This window comes from Monodon monoceros, unplaced genomic scaffold (assembly GCF_005190385.1).
Source record: "Monodon monoceros isolate NGI ecotype Baffin Bay Population unplaced genomic scaffold, NGI_Narwhal_1 Super_Scaffold_21, whole genome shotgun sequence".
In the NCBI taxonomy this organism is placed as follows: domain Eukaryota; kingdom Metazoa; phylum Chordata; class Mammalia; order Artiodactyla; family Monodontidae; genus Monodon; species Monodon monoceros.
In genome coordinates, this window is record NW_021703778.1 from 131936905 (window position 1) to 131950700 (window position 13796).

General features: G+C 36.1%; 1 protein-coding gene across 9 annotated transcripts in view; it reads left to right on the forward strand.

The window, feature by feature from the left end:
• The window catches only part of KIAA0586 (KIAA0586 ortholog), a 150805-nt gene that overhangs the window by 15404 nt on the left and 121605 nt on the right, over positions 1 to 13796 (forward strand). For 5 of the 9 annotated variants that reach the window (XM_029237835.1, XM_029237831.1, XM_029237838.1 and 2 more), the window contains exons 2-8: positions 377 to 658; positions 1560 to 1630; positions 3343 to 3412; positions 4347 to 4416; positions 9580 to 9754; positions 10499 to 10720; positions 13070 to 13223. In XM_029237835.1, the coding sequence (XP_029093668.1) occupies positions 403 to 658; positions 1560 to 1630; positions 3343 to 3412; positions 4347 to 4416; positions 9580 to 9754; positions 10499 to 10720; positions 13070 to 13223 (1018 nt within the window). In that variant the 5' untranslated portion in view covers positions 377 to 402. Of the gene's footprint in view, positions 1 to 136; positions 180 to 376; positions 659 to 1559; positions 1631 to 1947; positions 2122 to 3342; positions 3413 to 4346; positions 4417 to 9579; positions 9755 to 10498; positions 10721 to 13069; positions 13224 to 13796 lie in introns of those variants that run through there. The other 4 variants (XM_029237833.1, XM_029237839.1, XM_029237836.1 and 1 more) reach the window with 4 other exon arrangements.

Here is a 13796-nt window from a genome sequence, read left to right on the forward strand (position 1 = left end):
CTTGACTCCCTCTTCTCAAATTTTAACTCCGCCTCCACATCTGGTTGGTTTTGCACTGCCATCTCTACGGTTGGGGAGTGCTCTGTTATTGTTATTATTGCTTATGCGGTCATTCTCTTGTCATCCTCACTTTCAGATTCATTGGCATGGTGCATTAATAGACTGAGTGGGATTAATGGGTAAATATGTTCTAGTCGTCTCTAATCCTGGATTAAATACCAAATTGAAATTTCTAGCTTTGTGCATAGTCTGTTTAGACGTTTTATTTAAAAGTTGATGACTGCATGTTTCAAAATCACTTGAAATTCACGTTTTCTTTATCATACTCCCACTTTATTTCTTCTCCCTTACCCCTGCCCCCCCGAAATCCTCAAAGCGGTGAAAATTTTGTTCTGAAGTTTTATGGACCCAGAAGAAAATTCTGTTCATAATTGTGGGACTAGTTTTGTTACCAGTAATATGAAAGGCTCTGAGTTTAGCCCGGAAAAGAAAAAAAAGGTTAAAATACCAGCGAGGAGACTTCGTGAGGTAATTTCTCCAAATCAGGGAGATAATTTGCCTTTGCTGAAAGATGAGTTGTCCCGTGTTCCTCCAGCGTTGTCTGCAAATAAACGTCTTCCTGTTAGAACTGGGAAGAGCTTGAATGGAACGTTATGTGGTATGTGATTCCGAATAGTTTCAACCAGTTTTCACTTGTGTAAATCTTCAGTCTTTATTTTCATTTCGTTTTTTGTGTTTCAAAATTTAGAGGACTTTTGATGATTAAATTCCTAAATATATGTCTAGTTTGTACAGGCGTTTGAAAAGTGACCCCTTTTCCTGGGAAAATGGCCAGGCACCCACAGTCTACATCGAATAATACTGAATAGATAGAATGAATAAAACATTTTGTATTTTGTTTTTTCTTTGCGTGTTTTTGGCACACTGTTCTTGTCCACAGCTGTGATGGACACACTCAACTAGTGTGATGTGCTTACTTTTCACCAGTAGTGCTGGCTTTTTACCTTCTGTTTGGATAGTAGAAAAGCACAATTTCTGCATTTTGATGGCTTCCATGTCCCAATTCACTTGTCTGGAGCTCCCTGAAAGTGAAGATAGCATACGTTTTACCCACTTCACTGGTAATCAAATTAATGAATATAAGCGCAAAAAACAAAAGAATAAATAAAGCAGCTTTTATAGTGCTGCTTTTGAGGGGTACAGCATAACATAGGCCTGCTGTTAAATCAGGCTTTTATATCATGCGCATGTTTTATTCCTGACAAATGATTGTACCCATAGTTTGTCCAAATCCAATAGTGTAATGATATATTTTATAACATTTTATACTTATCTCACTTGATTGTCATTTCTGAGCCCTTATTTTCCAAAATATCAGATGTAAAAACCTTCATCAGGATATATTTAAGTACATTTTAAGATTTTTGCATGAAGAGTGGCTTCCAATTTAATTAATTGTATTAATATGGAGTTTATAGTTCTTGAATTATGTTTGTACAGTTTCAAAAGGTAACATTCTGATTTAAAAATCACTAAAATTGATTCCTTTATTTTGTTAGGTTCATCAGACTTAACTTCTGCCAGAAATTATCAGCAGCCTCCATTAGAAAATCCCACTGTGTCAGAAAGTGTAAGCAAAAGAATTCTTAATTATGCTCATGTTAAAATTTTAAGTATTGGCAAATAATGCTTTTTAAAATTTTGTTTGATTAGCAACAGACCTTGTTTTTACTTAAATTTCATTTACCAAAGAAATGTTTTTACAAACTGTAAGGTAAAGGTAAAGCAGCCGTAACAACATAATAAAAAAAAGTGAGGTGTGAATTATATATCATTCAAACTATGCTGAAGCCTTTTGTGTACTTTTTTTTTCTTTTTTTTTTTGCGGTACGCGGGCCTCTCACCGCCGCGACCTCTTCCGCCGTGGAGCACAGGCTCCGGACGCGCAGGCTCAGCGGCCATGGCTCACGGGCCCAGCCGCTCCGCGGCATGTGGGATCTTCCCGGACCAGGGCACGAACCTGTGTCCCCTGCATCGGCAGGCGGACTCTCAACCACTGAGCCACCAGGGAAGCCCTTTCCTAGGAACTTTTAATAATGGGTTCACAGAATTTAAGTGTATGTATGTACCAAAGTTTATTTGTTCATATTCCTGTCATTTGACATTAAGGTTTTTTCCCCCTTGTTTCTTATAATATAAACAACCAGGTGATGAACAGTCTGGTATATATCCTAGCTCATTTCCTTGTATTAATTTCTAGGTGTAAAATTATTAGATAAAAGATTATGCATGTTTTTTTGCAATGTTTCTAAATTGCCTCCAGAAATACTGTATCAATATATATTCTCCAGCAAGGTCATGAGTAAGAGTTAGTGGAGTTATTTCCCCCCGTCTTTATTTATACGAAGCATTAAAATTAAACCAAAAAAACCCCTGCCATTTTGATAGGTGAAAAAGGCATCTCATTGTTTTATTTTCTATTTCTTTTATTATTAGTGGAGGGGAAATTTTTTTCATATATATTGCCACCTGTATTTACTCTTTTGTGAATTACATATTTATGTGCTGTGCTTTTTCTAATGGATTTGTGGGAGTTCTTTACATTAATTTCCCAGATACATTCTACTGTATTGTCAGCCTCATTGGCTATTTTTAGGAAATTAACACCTGTTATCAGCAGATAGCTTGGATCAGTTTTCTTTTATGATTTTCTCTTTTCCCTTTAATGATTTAGCAGGGAAAAAAATGTGTGTGTAAGGAAGATGAAGCAATGTTGACTGAACCTAGTACTTAAAAAGTCATGGTGTCTTAGCACTGAATAGAATCTTAGAAACGAAGTCTAGGGTTACACATGTGAGCAGAAAGCTATTTGCCAGTAGGTGTCACTTATATAGTGAAGTCTTCTGAGACCACATTATAGCTTAGTGACAAAGAATACTGTGATTAATTTGTGATATTGTGCCATGCGTTGACCATCCTTACGAACTTCATTTGACTCACAGTGAATCACATTTTCACATTTAACTATAGCCACTGAGATGTTACATAAGTTGCTCTGCTGAGAGTACCAAGTCAGGATTTGAATCTGAATTTCAAGGTCACAGTTGCTTGCTTGTTCACTTACCCATTCGTTCACTTGATGACAGCTCATTACTCATTCAACAAATCTTTGAGTAGCTTCAAGGTACCTAAGCATTATGGTGGTGCTGGGAATTAAGCATAAAAAACACACAGTCCTGTCCTCCCAAGGCACAGTAGTCACATGGCTAGTAAGTGGTAATTGATAAATAATAAATCATAAAGTTTATTTAGCCTTTCATTTCTTCCTTTCATATCTTAAAGGATTTTTCTAAAGATGTTGCAGTGCAAGTGTTGCCTTTGGATAAAACAGAAGAGAACAACAGACAAAAAGGTAAAAGGATAGATTTGATTTTTTTTGGTAAAACATACATAACATAAAATTTACCATTTTTACCATTTTTAAGTGTACAGTTCTGTAGCATTAGGTATATTCATCTTGTGCAGCCATCACCACCGTCCATCTCCAGAACTTTTCATCTTCCCCAACTGAAACTCTGTACTCATTGAATACTAACTGTATTCCCCCTCCCACCATTCTACTTTCTGTCTCTATAAATTCCACTATACCTCATATATATGGAATCATACAGTTTTGTCCTTTGGTGACTGACTTATTTCACTTAGCATGTCTTCATGGTTCATTTATGTTGTAACATGTAAGAATTTCCTTGGTAAGGATAGAATTTTAGATTTTTAGACATTCATTGATTTTTCTTTTTAGATATTCACTAAACAGCCTTATAGTTTTTTCTTATTATTTTCATTTTTAATTAGTTTTTCCTTCCAAATTAAGCTACTAATGGAATCTCTAAAGTCCAGAAAAAGGTTTGTAATGGTAAGGTTACTTTTATTATTGCCAACATATTGCATAGGTTTGGTATTTGATACCTGTTTATACATGCTGAATTCTAGTTTTGTATAGTCTTTGGTAAGATGATAGATTAAAATATGCATTGAAAAAATTTATTTAATGACAGTTAAAAAGTAGTTGGTTTTATTTTCATCTAAGCAGTTTTATTGTTGAGTTTGAACAAATGTCTCTATTTGGCCCCACGTGTTTTTACACAATTTTTTTTCTACAGTCTAGGGTTATAACTATTATTACTCAGTCATTTAATTTGTTCCTTACCTTTTTAAATTGAAAGATCATATTGCTGAATCCCCAAACATTATTTTTAGTTAAAAAAGTTTTTCTTTGAGTAGCTTATCAAAATTTAATAAATTTTCAGGAATCTAAAGTATATTTTTGTGTTTTGATTTTGCAGCAAATGACATCTTTATTTCTCAGTACACTATGGGACAGAAAGATGCTCTAAGAGCAGTTTTAAAACAAAAGTAAGTTTCATTTACAGAAAATAGGTGGGCCATTTCTTGTGTTTCTATATGGTTCTCTAAAATCAGCTTTATTTATACTTTGCACCTAGGAAAAAGTATTTTTTTTAAAAGTGTGAAATATATATATGTGATAATATGTATAAAGCATTTTTCATGGTGCTGGGCATGTGTAAAATACTCAGTGGCTGTTAACAATTATTATTATTATTATTGAAGATGTATTGTTCTAAGCACTTCATGTGCATTAACTCATTGAATTCTCTCAAAATCCAATGAAATAGATTCCATTACTATCCCAATTTTACAGAATCCCCATTTTATAGATAAGGAAACTGAGGTAGAGAAGGATTGATTTTCCCAAAGTCATTTAGCAAGTATTCACTGGGCTGGGATTCAAACCCAGGTAGTCTGTCTTTAGAGTCCTCTCTTAGTCACCTCACTATACTGCTTATAGCAGTAGTCAAGTAGTTCCAAATATATAATACTTACTACTTACTATCAAAGGACATTTAGACTTTTTCTGGTTAAGATTTGAGAAAGGGACAAGCTTAGCATCTGGATGGAGTGAAGGGGAATGTGGCTACTACTCTATTCACATGCTTCCTCCCAACTTTATCTTTAATGCCAGTGAAATACAGAACCAACCCTGACAACAGCACCATGCTAAACATGAAAGAATATAACACTGGAGGAATTTTTTTTTTTTTATCATTAGTGGCGGTGGAATGAGATACATATTCTTAGGCTAAATGTATTCTACTCCTAAACCAGAGCAGCCTGGGACGCCCCTTAGAAAATAGGAAAAATGTTTACTTACTTTTGAACTCTCATTTTATTCAAAAAGGAAATTTTAGATTACTTCTATAAGTGGAAAGTTGCTATTTCTAATAATACAATGAAAATAAGTATATAACTATTAAAATAAAGTTTATTCTTTTTCACCTATAGTTATCCATGGTATACATATTATACTCTGGGAAACACTAACGAAATAAATATTACCTCCAAACTACAAGGGTGTGATCTGAGCCAGCTAGAGTTTCACAACTGGTTGTTTTGCTTAATGGTGCTTTTCCTTTTTACATTTGATCAGCCTCCAGTTCCCAATATGTGATATGGTGGTTAGGAGGAGAATTTGGATGGTAAATTGCATTCTGGGATTTGTAAATATATAAGAAAAGGCAAAAGTAAGGGCATGAGGGAGTAGTGCAGTCTCCCAAATTCTATACTTGAACTAAAAATTGCAGACTACATCTGACTCATTTGGAGAGAAAGTGATTACCATTTCCATCCAGCTGACCCCAGGTGGAAGTGGCTGCTTGCAACCGTAATGGAGACTTTATCAACTTGCCTTCAAGTCAGAACTCTCAGATCTGAGAGGGATAAGTTGTTTATATACAAGTGGACAGTGAGAGGTAACTGTGAACACTACTCCTCTTATCTGTTCACAGTAGATCTCTCCCCATTTCAGGATGGATGAACAGAATTTTTTTTAAAAAGCAAAAAACAAAAAAACTAGAAAGGGCCTCTGAGAAGGTCATTGCAATGTAGAGAATAATAATTGAGTCAGAAGTATAAAATGACTCTCATACTGGGTTAAGAGAGATTTTGCTGTAGTCAGTGTCACTTGAATTTTTTTTTTTTTTTGAGAATGGTGGATGGAATTTGGCAAAGTGATTCTAAAATTTACTTGGAAGGACACACAAACTGAGAATATATACACATACTGTTAAGAATACATACATGTAGAATGCACACAGTTGAGAATAGCTAATTTTGGAGAAACAGAAATGGAATGATGGTAAATCTGCCCTACTTGCTACTATAATATGCTGTAGAGCTGTGATAAAAGGTAATCAGCTGGAGCCCTTGAGGAATGAAGAGTCTGTCCAGAGTGTCTAGACCAAGGGTAGAATGTCCTTACATGTGGCTGGAGAGGTAAGCAAGGGGTGAGGTTATAAACTACTTTAAAGAAGTTTGGACTTAAAGAGAAACAGCAAATCATTTAAAAGTTCTAAAGTATGATATATTTTTCTTAAAAGGCTCACTCAGGTAGTTATGAAAAAATGGATTGGAAGAGGACTGGACTGGAGTCCAGGAAACCAGTTGACTATGAATTTTTCAGGAATCTTTTAAAGAGATGAATTAGATTGGTCCTGAGTACATTGGGGAGTGGTGGAGTGTGAGGGTGGGAATCATGCTGGGCTGTAGAGGAGCACACAGGTTTGGAAGATGATCTGGAGATAGAATTGACAGGAATTGCTGCTTAGATGTGAGAGTGAGGAAGGAGCTAAGGATGGATCCTAGATTTTTAGCTTGTATAAATGCATAGTCAGTAGTAGTATTCATTAAGAAATGGAAGCCTTGGGGGAATAAATTTCATTTTAGACGTAAGCAGGGGTTTGAGGTACCTATGAGACATCCAGGTGAAAAATGTCTGATAGGAAATTGAATATAAAGGTCAAATTTACAAAAGGGGTCTAAGCTAGAAATCCATAAGTCATCTGTATGTAGATAGTAGTCTAAGCTCTGGAAGTGATTGAAGTGACTTGGTGGGAGTGTGAGAGTGAAAAGAGATGGCATAGGGTAGGGCTCTGAGAAAACCAAACCTTTAAGAGATGTGCAAAGAAAGCAATGTGGCTTCTAAATGTTACTCAGAAAGTTTATCCAGAGGTGTAAGAGAGTATGGTCTTAACAAAACCAAGGGAAATGAGTTTCTAAGTTTGATAGCTGCTCAGAGGTAAAGAAAGATAAGGACTGAAAAGTGTCCATTGAATTGAGCAAGACGAGGTATTAATGGCCTTGGTAAGAGCAGTTTCAGTGTAGCATTGGGATAGATGCCAGATTCAGAGGATTTAGGAATAAAGAAGAAAGTTCTAGAAAAAGACTAGAAGGAAACAGTTTCTTCTGAATGGGAGAGTTATGTGCATTTTTTCTAGTTCTTTACACTTAGAAGCTCATTTGCTGCATTGAGCATTTATTAATTTGATCATTGGAAAAAATAAAATTTTAAAGCCTATAAAGAAGTTGATGTCTAGCCTTATAATGTTATTTTTCTTGTTGGTCAATTTAATGTATTAAAGTAGAATGAAAGATCTTAAAGGGTAAATCACATTCAGACTTCAGACAGAAATTCTAAAAGGTACAGATTATCTGAATTACATTTTCTTAGTACACCACTCAGTCAGCTAAATATATATTGAGCACCTACTGTGTGCTCTTTCTTAGTTGCTGTTTGGTATAAAAGAAGTCCCCGGCCCCCCACCCCAGGTTGCTTAGAGCTTGGCTGGGGAGAGAATTGGTAGATATATGGAGGAATGCATGATTAGAGCTATGAGAGGAAACATTCAATACATTGTTAAACTGTTCTGTACAGACATTTAAACCATAGGATGGCTGACTGTCAAGCCTCAGTTGTGTGGTATAGGAAGTAAATGCAAAAGTAATTAATGAATGGAAAGATCAAGAGGAAATGTTATGAGAGCAGGCTTATCGAAAAAGGTAAGGCTTTTGTTGTATCTTTAGAAGGATAGAGTAAGTTAGGTGAAGAAGGTTGAGAGAGTGAGAAAAAGCATGGAGTCAGCTGTGGGAGTGGCATGGCGTAGTCAGTGAGAGCAGTGTGACTCAGGAAGAGGTGGTTGTGGGAGGAAAAGTGCAGTATGTATAGGGCAGGGCCAGAGGATGGAGTGTGTGGAAGGCCAAACAGGAAAGTAGCCTATTCAGTTGCCTATAAGGAATGATTTTAGATTTTTGAATGGTGGGAAAATGTGTGTGGAAAGTTTTTAAGCAATTAGAAACGGGAAGAATGAAAAAGTTGGCCAGAGATGATGGTTTGTACTAGAGCAGAAGTCTGAAGGGAGAAGTGCTGTTTGAGAGAGAAAGCTTGGTGTTATGGGACGATCTCTGGGAACTGGTCCTAACTCAGCTGCTTACTAGTTCTGTGACGTGATCAAGTAAATCCCGTTACCTCTATGGACCTCAGTTTCTTGATGTGAAAATTAGGAAAGATGGGCTACTGGGTTCCCCTTACCTCCATAATTCCATGACACTAGTCCTGCAATTGTGATGAAATAATTGACAAAACCTGATGACTCAGTTGGGCATGAGAAGGTAAACGAGGATAGAGAAGTTAACTTCAAAATTTTGAGAATGAGAGAAAGATGATGCTCTTAATAGAACTGAGGCAACATCAGTGAGGAGTAAGTTTAAGAGCTCTGTGGCCTTCTTCAAAAATCAAAGGATGGGGCTCTTCCCTGGTGGCGCAGTGGTTGGGGGTCTGCCTGCCGATGCGGGGGACACGGGTTCGTGCCCCGGTCCGTGAAGATCCCACATGCCGCGGAGCGGCTGGGCCCATGAGCCATGGCCGCTGAGCCTGCGCGTCCGGAGCCTGTGCTCCGCAACTGGAGAGGCTGCAACAGTGAGAGGCCCGCGTACTGCAAAAAAATAAAAAGAAAAATCAAAGGGTGGAAATTCAGCAGCTGGAGATGGAGCTCATTCCTGTTGATTTTACTTAGACTTACCTTAGGGAGTCTTCAGTTTTGTCAGTGTTTTCTTTCATTGATTTATTTTAGGCCAAATACAGCACAAAATTGACCAGTCTTTTTTTTTTAATTTTTTTTAGGTGTTTAGTTAAATGCCTTACTGTGAATATGTATCTATTTTCTGGACTCATTTTTAATCCAGACTGCTTAGTAGTGTGTTTTGTGCCCATTTTAATAAACTAGGTGACATTTATTAAATCTGAATGAGTTAGAATTTAAAAAATTATTTTCAGCAGTTTTAACGATCCCTCTTGGGTTGTCTTACTTTGGGAGCAAAACTTGAAACCTAAGTTCTTAAAGCCTTTTCTGCATGTTTTAAATTTGTACTTCTTGACTATAAATCATTGTAATTGTGCCCATGTCTTTTCCACATGCATAAGTCATATTTTCTGAAATATCAGTGCCTTCAAGGAATTACCTTTTTATTTCTGTAGTGTGTAGTGACCTGAGCCTTAATAGATTTCATTAACCAAATGACTGATAAGATGCTGATAGTGAAAAATAGGGATTTAACTTAAAAAAATCAAGAAAACTCACCTGCAGCAGATTACCACTTGTAGGTATTTCTTCTAATGGTTCAGTAGAGGTTACTGAATAGATTTTATTCCTTTTTTATTTACAGAGCTCAGAGCATGCCTGTCTTTAAGGAGGTAAAGGTACAGCTTTTAGAAGATGCCAGCGCAGAAAAGGACCCTATTATTCAGGAGAATAGAACTTCACCCAGTGGAATTGATTCAGCTGCAACTGTGGCCGCAGCAACTGCTGCCGCCATTGCAACAGCAGCTCCACTGATAAAAGTATATCTGTTTCTTCCCAGATAGTCATTACTACTTTGTAAAATGTAAAAATGTTTATTAGAAACTGATTCTGTAATTGTTGTGTCCAGCCATTGGCTAGGGATATTGCTGTCTGTAGTTGTGAATTATTTCTCAGAAGTTGTGAGATTTACCTCTCATCCCTGTGTTAGTTCTAGAAAATCCTGGACTTTCTTAGTTCTAGCACTGAAAAATCTCATCTTGGGAACCCCTCAGTCTTGGGTACCTGGGATGTTTGGTCATCCTTATTTTAGAGCTAGAAGGGACCATACAGACCATCTATGCCAAACCCCTCAGTTTGTAAATGGGAAAAATGAGAAACAGGTCAGAGTCAGCAATAAGGTCTTAGAGCCAATAGGGGGAGAGCCAAGACTGCTGACCTAACTCAGCCTCAGATTAGTGAAGTATCGAAAGCTACTTTGTTTTGCTATTTCCTTCTTTTTAATTTCCATTTAAGTATTTTTAATTTCCATTAAGTATTTAATTTCCACTTAAATAAAAATTGTATGTGACAAATTTGTCATTTTTTATGAGAGAAAAGATGTACTTAAGGATAACTATCTTCTGCCTTTTATTTCTGTGATTCTAAAAATAAAGGCATAAAATCATCAGAAATTTAGAGGGCAAAAGCTCTGGTTTGATAATTTCTCAATACCAATCACTTTATATAATCTTTCTAGTAATTGAGAATATTTTTGATATCTTTGGATATTTTTACTGTTTTAGGTGCAGAGTGAGTTGGAATCAAAGGTCAATACTGTTACAGAATTACTCAATAAGTTACAGGAGACTGATAAACAGCTACAACGCGTTACAGAGCAGCAGACAACCATTCAGAATAAACATGAGAAACTACACTGCCGTGATCATGGAAAGCAAATGAATGTGTTTATGGAGCAGTACATTAGGCATCTTGAAAAACTGCAGCAACAACAAATAGATATTCAGGTAATAAAGGGATTACACATTCCATGACCTTTTATCACGTGGATCTCTAAGCTAATATTCATTGATTATTGCAATAGCTCAGGAGATTGTAACAGTTTTAGTTCTTAAATAATGATTTGCTTTTGTTCAGAATTCTTTTCCTCTATGGGGTAACTCTGCATGTTCTAGTTCAGACGTCTAGCTCTGTGAGACCTCTCCTTATAGTTGGCTTTTCCTTCTTTTGTGGTATTTCTGTTGACGGCGTTTTTAAAGGGCATTTATTGCGTTGCAGTTTTTTGTTTACATCAGTGGCTCTTAGCCTGGGAATGTGCATCAGACTCACTTGGAGAGCTTTATAAATATACACGTGCTTGTACCTCTCAGAAGGTCTGAGACAGCAGGTCTCAGATGGGGTCTGGGAATCCTTGAAAGCTCTCTAATGATTCTGTTGCACACCCTTGGATGAGAACCACCTAGTATACTTATTTGCTTCTACATTTACTTAATTAAAAAGAATGAACATTCTTATGCCTTTTGAATATGAGGCACTGGGCTATTATAAAAAGAAGAATTATCTTCACAGAGAGCTGATAGTATAGTTTCTTATTTATTTTGGAATTTCTAAGTCCTGGGATACTACCCAGCACTCATGTACTCAGTATACTTTCTTTTTGAATGAGTGAATGACCAGCATCGTAAATGCATTGGTTTTTTTTTTAAATAAATTTATTTATTTTATTTATTTATTTTTGGCTGTGTTGGGTTTTCGTTGCTGGGCGCGGGCTTTCTCTAGTTGAGGCGAGCTGGGGCTACTCTCCGTTGCGGTACACGGGCTTCTCATTGCAGTGGCTTCTCTTGTTGCGGAGCACAGGCTCTAGGCACGCGGGCTTCAGTAGTTGTGGCAGGTGGGCTCAGTAGTTGTGGCACGCGGGCTGTAGAGCTCAGACTCAGTAGTTGTGGCGCATGGGCTTAGTTGCTCCATGGCATGTGGGATCTTCCCAGACCAGGGCTCAAACCCGTGTCCCCTGCATTTGCAGGCGGATTCTTAACCACTATGCCACCAAGGAAGCCCTGCATTGGTTTTAATTTACTTTTTTTCCCTACTTAGTATGCAGTTTAAAAACTTTTAAAAATAAAATTAAAATATAACATTGAGAAGAATATATAAAAATAAGCTTATCATAGCTCAATATAAGATCACAGAGTGAACACTAATGTCCTATTATTTTCAAGACTTCCTAATAGAGCTTGTCTTGAAATTTTCATGGGATTAAGATATTATTTTTATTGGAAAGATTATGGGCATATAAAATAAAGTTTTAGTAAGTACTCCATACATTGCTAAAATTGAGTGTGCAGCATGTCATCTGGAGAGGCTAGGGGTGGGCCTATCAGAGTGCTGGTCCCCAGTCTACAGGTAACTTTGCTTCTCTGAGCCTTGATTTCTTTACCTAGAAAATATTTTTGGTTCAGGATAGAATGAGATGACACATTTGAAAAGCACATTGAGTTTTTTTAAGGTACTTCTAGGTGCCTGCCATTCATTTATCCTTCCATAAATAAACGCATAATTTATTAACTTTCTGATTTTGGAAGAATGGAATCTTTGCTAATTCAGACATCTTATTTATAAAGCCTATAACTACAGAGAAAATTGAACTTTCAGTGAGTATTTTAGTAGTTCAGTTAAGGCTTAATGAAATGAAATTCTTTTTGAAGAGTGATCTCAACACACTTTTAAGAATTCTGTAAAACTATAAATCTTTTCGGTTTTTCTTTGCCTAGCATAAAACTCTTTTAAAATCAGTTTTATTAGTTAAGCTACTTACACATTTCAGATGTCTTAATAGTGTTAAAACTGTGTTGTCACTATAGTTTCCATTTATACGTAAATGCATAAATTGCTGCTGCTATGTGCGGCTACTATTTTATTTGAGTGCTTTCTGTCAATGGTTATTAAACCTTTAATTAAAATAAAATCTTACCATCCAGGATATAAAAGATGAGATGTTTTGGTTTTAAATTCTCTGGTTTAAGTAGAGGTCTAGGGCTAGGGTCCCTTCTTCCTGGTCCTCTCCTACCCTGCTTCAGTGTCTCTTGAGCCATCTCTGAGGTGAAAAGGAAGAAACTGAGGTTTAGAATAAATTAAATGATCAGGGCCACACTGCAGAGCCAGACTTAACCCAAGTGCTATTATATGCTTCCAGTGGCGTTGCTGTTGCAGTAGATAGTTGCATGTAATGTATGTCTTTTCATTGTTTATTAAATCTAATAGATTGTTTTCAAGTCTTCTAATAAATTCAAGGTATTTTGTCCTCTAACTCTTTCAAATGATATTTGAAATTAACAAAGTAATTTTATGTTTTCTAGACTCACTTCATTAGTGCTGCACTCAAGACTAGTAGTTTTCAGCCTGTTACTGTGCCCCCTTCTAGAGCAGTGGAAAAGTATTCTGTAAAACCAGACCATTTGAATTTTGGTAGCAGTAATCTATCTTCACATAACACCTTTGCTTCCAAACAAGGTAAAAATATGTAGTTTTCTATGAATAAAAAATGCCAGCTATGAATGTTCTTTGCAGTATATAAGGTGAAAACTTACTTACAAGGTTGTGAGAGACTCTTTGTTTTATAAAATTAGGTTTTGTTTTTTTTTAGGTCAGGTAAGTTTTAGATTATTTTGAAACTTGTTCAGTCAGGTTATGGATCATGTTCTACTTAATGGTTTTAATTAATAACTTTCATAAATTGTCAGAAGCACTTCTATATAAATTTAGAAAAATTTTACTTACCTAGCATCAAAAATGCTTGTCATCAATTCACCAATTTTCTGACAAACTGGATATTTACTGTTTTCTTGATTCTGTCAGGGGAGAAACCATCTGAGTACAATTAGAAACTATTTCTAAATATTTTCAAAGAGTTAGTAATGCAAGTCTATTTTAATGGAATTTTAAAAATCTCTTTATAAAAACAAAGGAATACATAGCTTATTTGTGTTAATCCTTTGGAATTTAAACTATATCAATAAATGTATCTCCAAATTATTGATATTTGAATAATGAACTAATGAAAATCAAGGGCCTATCCCTTTAATG